Here is a 1,162-nt window from a genome sequence, read left to right on the forward strand (position 1 = left end):
GGCAGCGGTAGCGCCTGCTGCTCAATGCTGCTGCTGCTGCTGCTGCTGCTGCCGCTGCTGCTGCTGCTGCACCCCAGCAGTGTCTCTGGGGGAACGTCTCCCGCTGCTGCTGAGTCAGCTGCTGTTTCTGCTGCTTCTGCTGCAGCTTCTGTCCTCTCACTTGCTGCTGCTGCTGCTGCTGCTGCTGCTGGATCGCTTGCGTCTGCAAGCGGTGTATCAGCATCATCATAGGCAGCTTCTGCTGCTTCTGCTGCTGCTGCTGCTGTTGCTGCTGCTGCAGCTGCTGCTGCTGTTGCTGCTGCTGCTGCTTCACCATCGGGGTCTGCTGCTGGCGGTTCAGGTGTCAGTACATCTCCGGTGGTTTCATCTGCTTCCTCTGCTGCTGCTGCTGCTGCTGCTGTTGCTTCTGCTGCTGCTGCTGCTGTTGCTTCTGCTGCTGCTGCTGCTGCTGAAGGGGATAGGGAGTTTTCTGCTTGGCTGCCGGTGTCGTAGTGTCTCCTTTTGCCCCGGCTACTTGCAGCAGCAGCATCAGCAGCAGCTGCTGCTGCTGCTGATGCTGCTGCTGCTGCAGCTGGGTGCTGTATCTGCGGGGGGGAGGGTAGATGAGCAGCAAGTTGCTGCTGCAGCGGCAGCAGCAGCTGCTGTCGTAGCCAGTCACGGATGCGGAGACAGAGCTGCTGCATCGATGCAGTGGCAACTGTCTCCTCTTCTGGCGCTGCTGCTGCTGCTGCTGCTGCTGCTGCTGCTGTTGCTGCTGCGGGCCCTATGCCCAGGAGGATATCTGCTGCAGTAGGAAAGAGAGGCAGCGGCCTGAAGCGCGGCAGCAGCAGTGTCTCTTTGTCTCCTGCTGCTGCTGCTGTTGCTGCTGCTGCCTCTGCTGCTCCTCTTTCTTTACCAGCAGCAGCAGCAGCAGCAGCAGCTGCTGCTGCTGCTGCTGCTGCTGCTGGCGGCTGAATATCCGCAGGGACTGTCTCCTGATAGCCCCTGAAACCCAAGACACCCGGCACGGCCCGCGTTGCTGTGCTGCAGCAAGGAGACACACAAACAGCAGCAGCAAAAGATACAAGTTGCAGCAGCAGAGGAGACAAACTGCAGCAGCAGCAGCAGAGGAGACAAACTGCAGCAGCAGCAGCAGAGGAGACAAACTGCAGCAGCAAAGGAG

The 1,162-nt window shown here is 60.2% G+C and overlaps 1 protein-coding gene across 1 annotated transcript in view; it reads right to left on the reverse strand.

The window, feature by feature from the left end:
• Positions 1 to 21: 21 nt before the first annotated feature.
• EMH_0057670 (uncharacterized protein) overlaps positions 22 to 1,162 on the reverse strand; it is a gene marked incomplete at both ends in the record, with an annotated part of 2,593 nt that continues 1,452 nt past the window's right edge. Inside the window, 2 exon segments of the mRNA XM_013497504.1 lie at positions 22 to 83; positions 161 to 974. Of these exon segments, the coding sequence (XP_013352958.1) occupies positions 22 to 83; positions 161 to 974 (876 nt within the window).

Source organism: Eimeria mitis, genomic scaffold (assembly GCF_000499745.2).
Source record: "Eimeria mitis Houghton genomic scaffold, Emh_scaff2720, whole genome shotgun sequence".
Lineage (NCBI taxonomy): Eukaryota > Apicomplexa > Conoidasida > Eucoccidiorida > Eimeriidae > Eimeria > Eimeria mitis.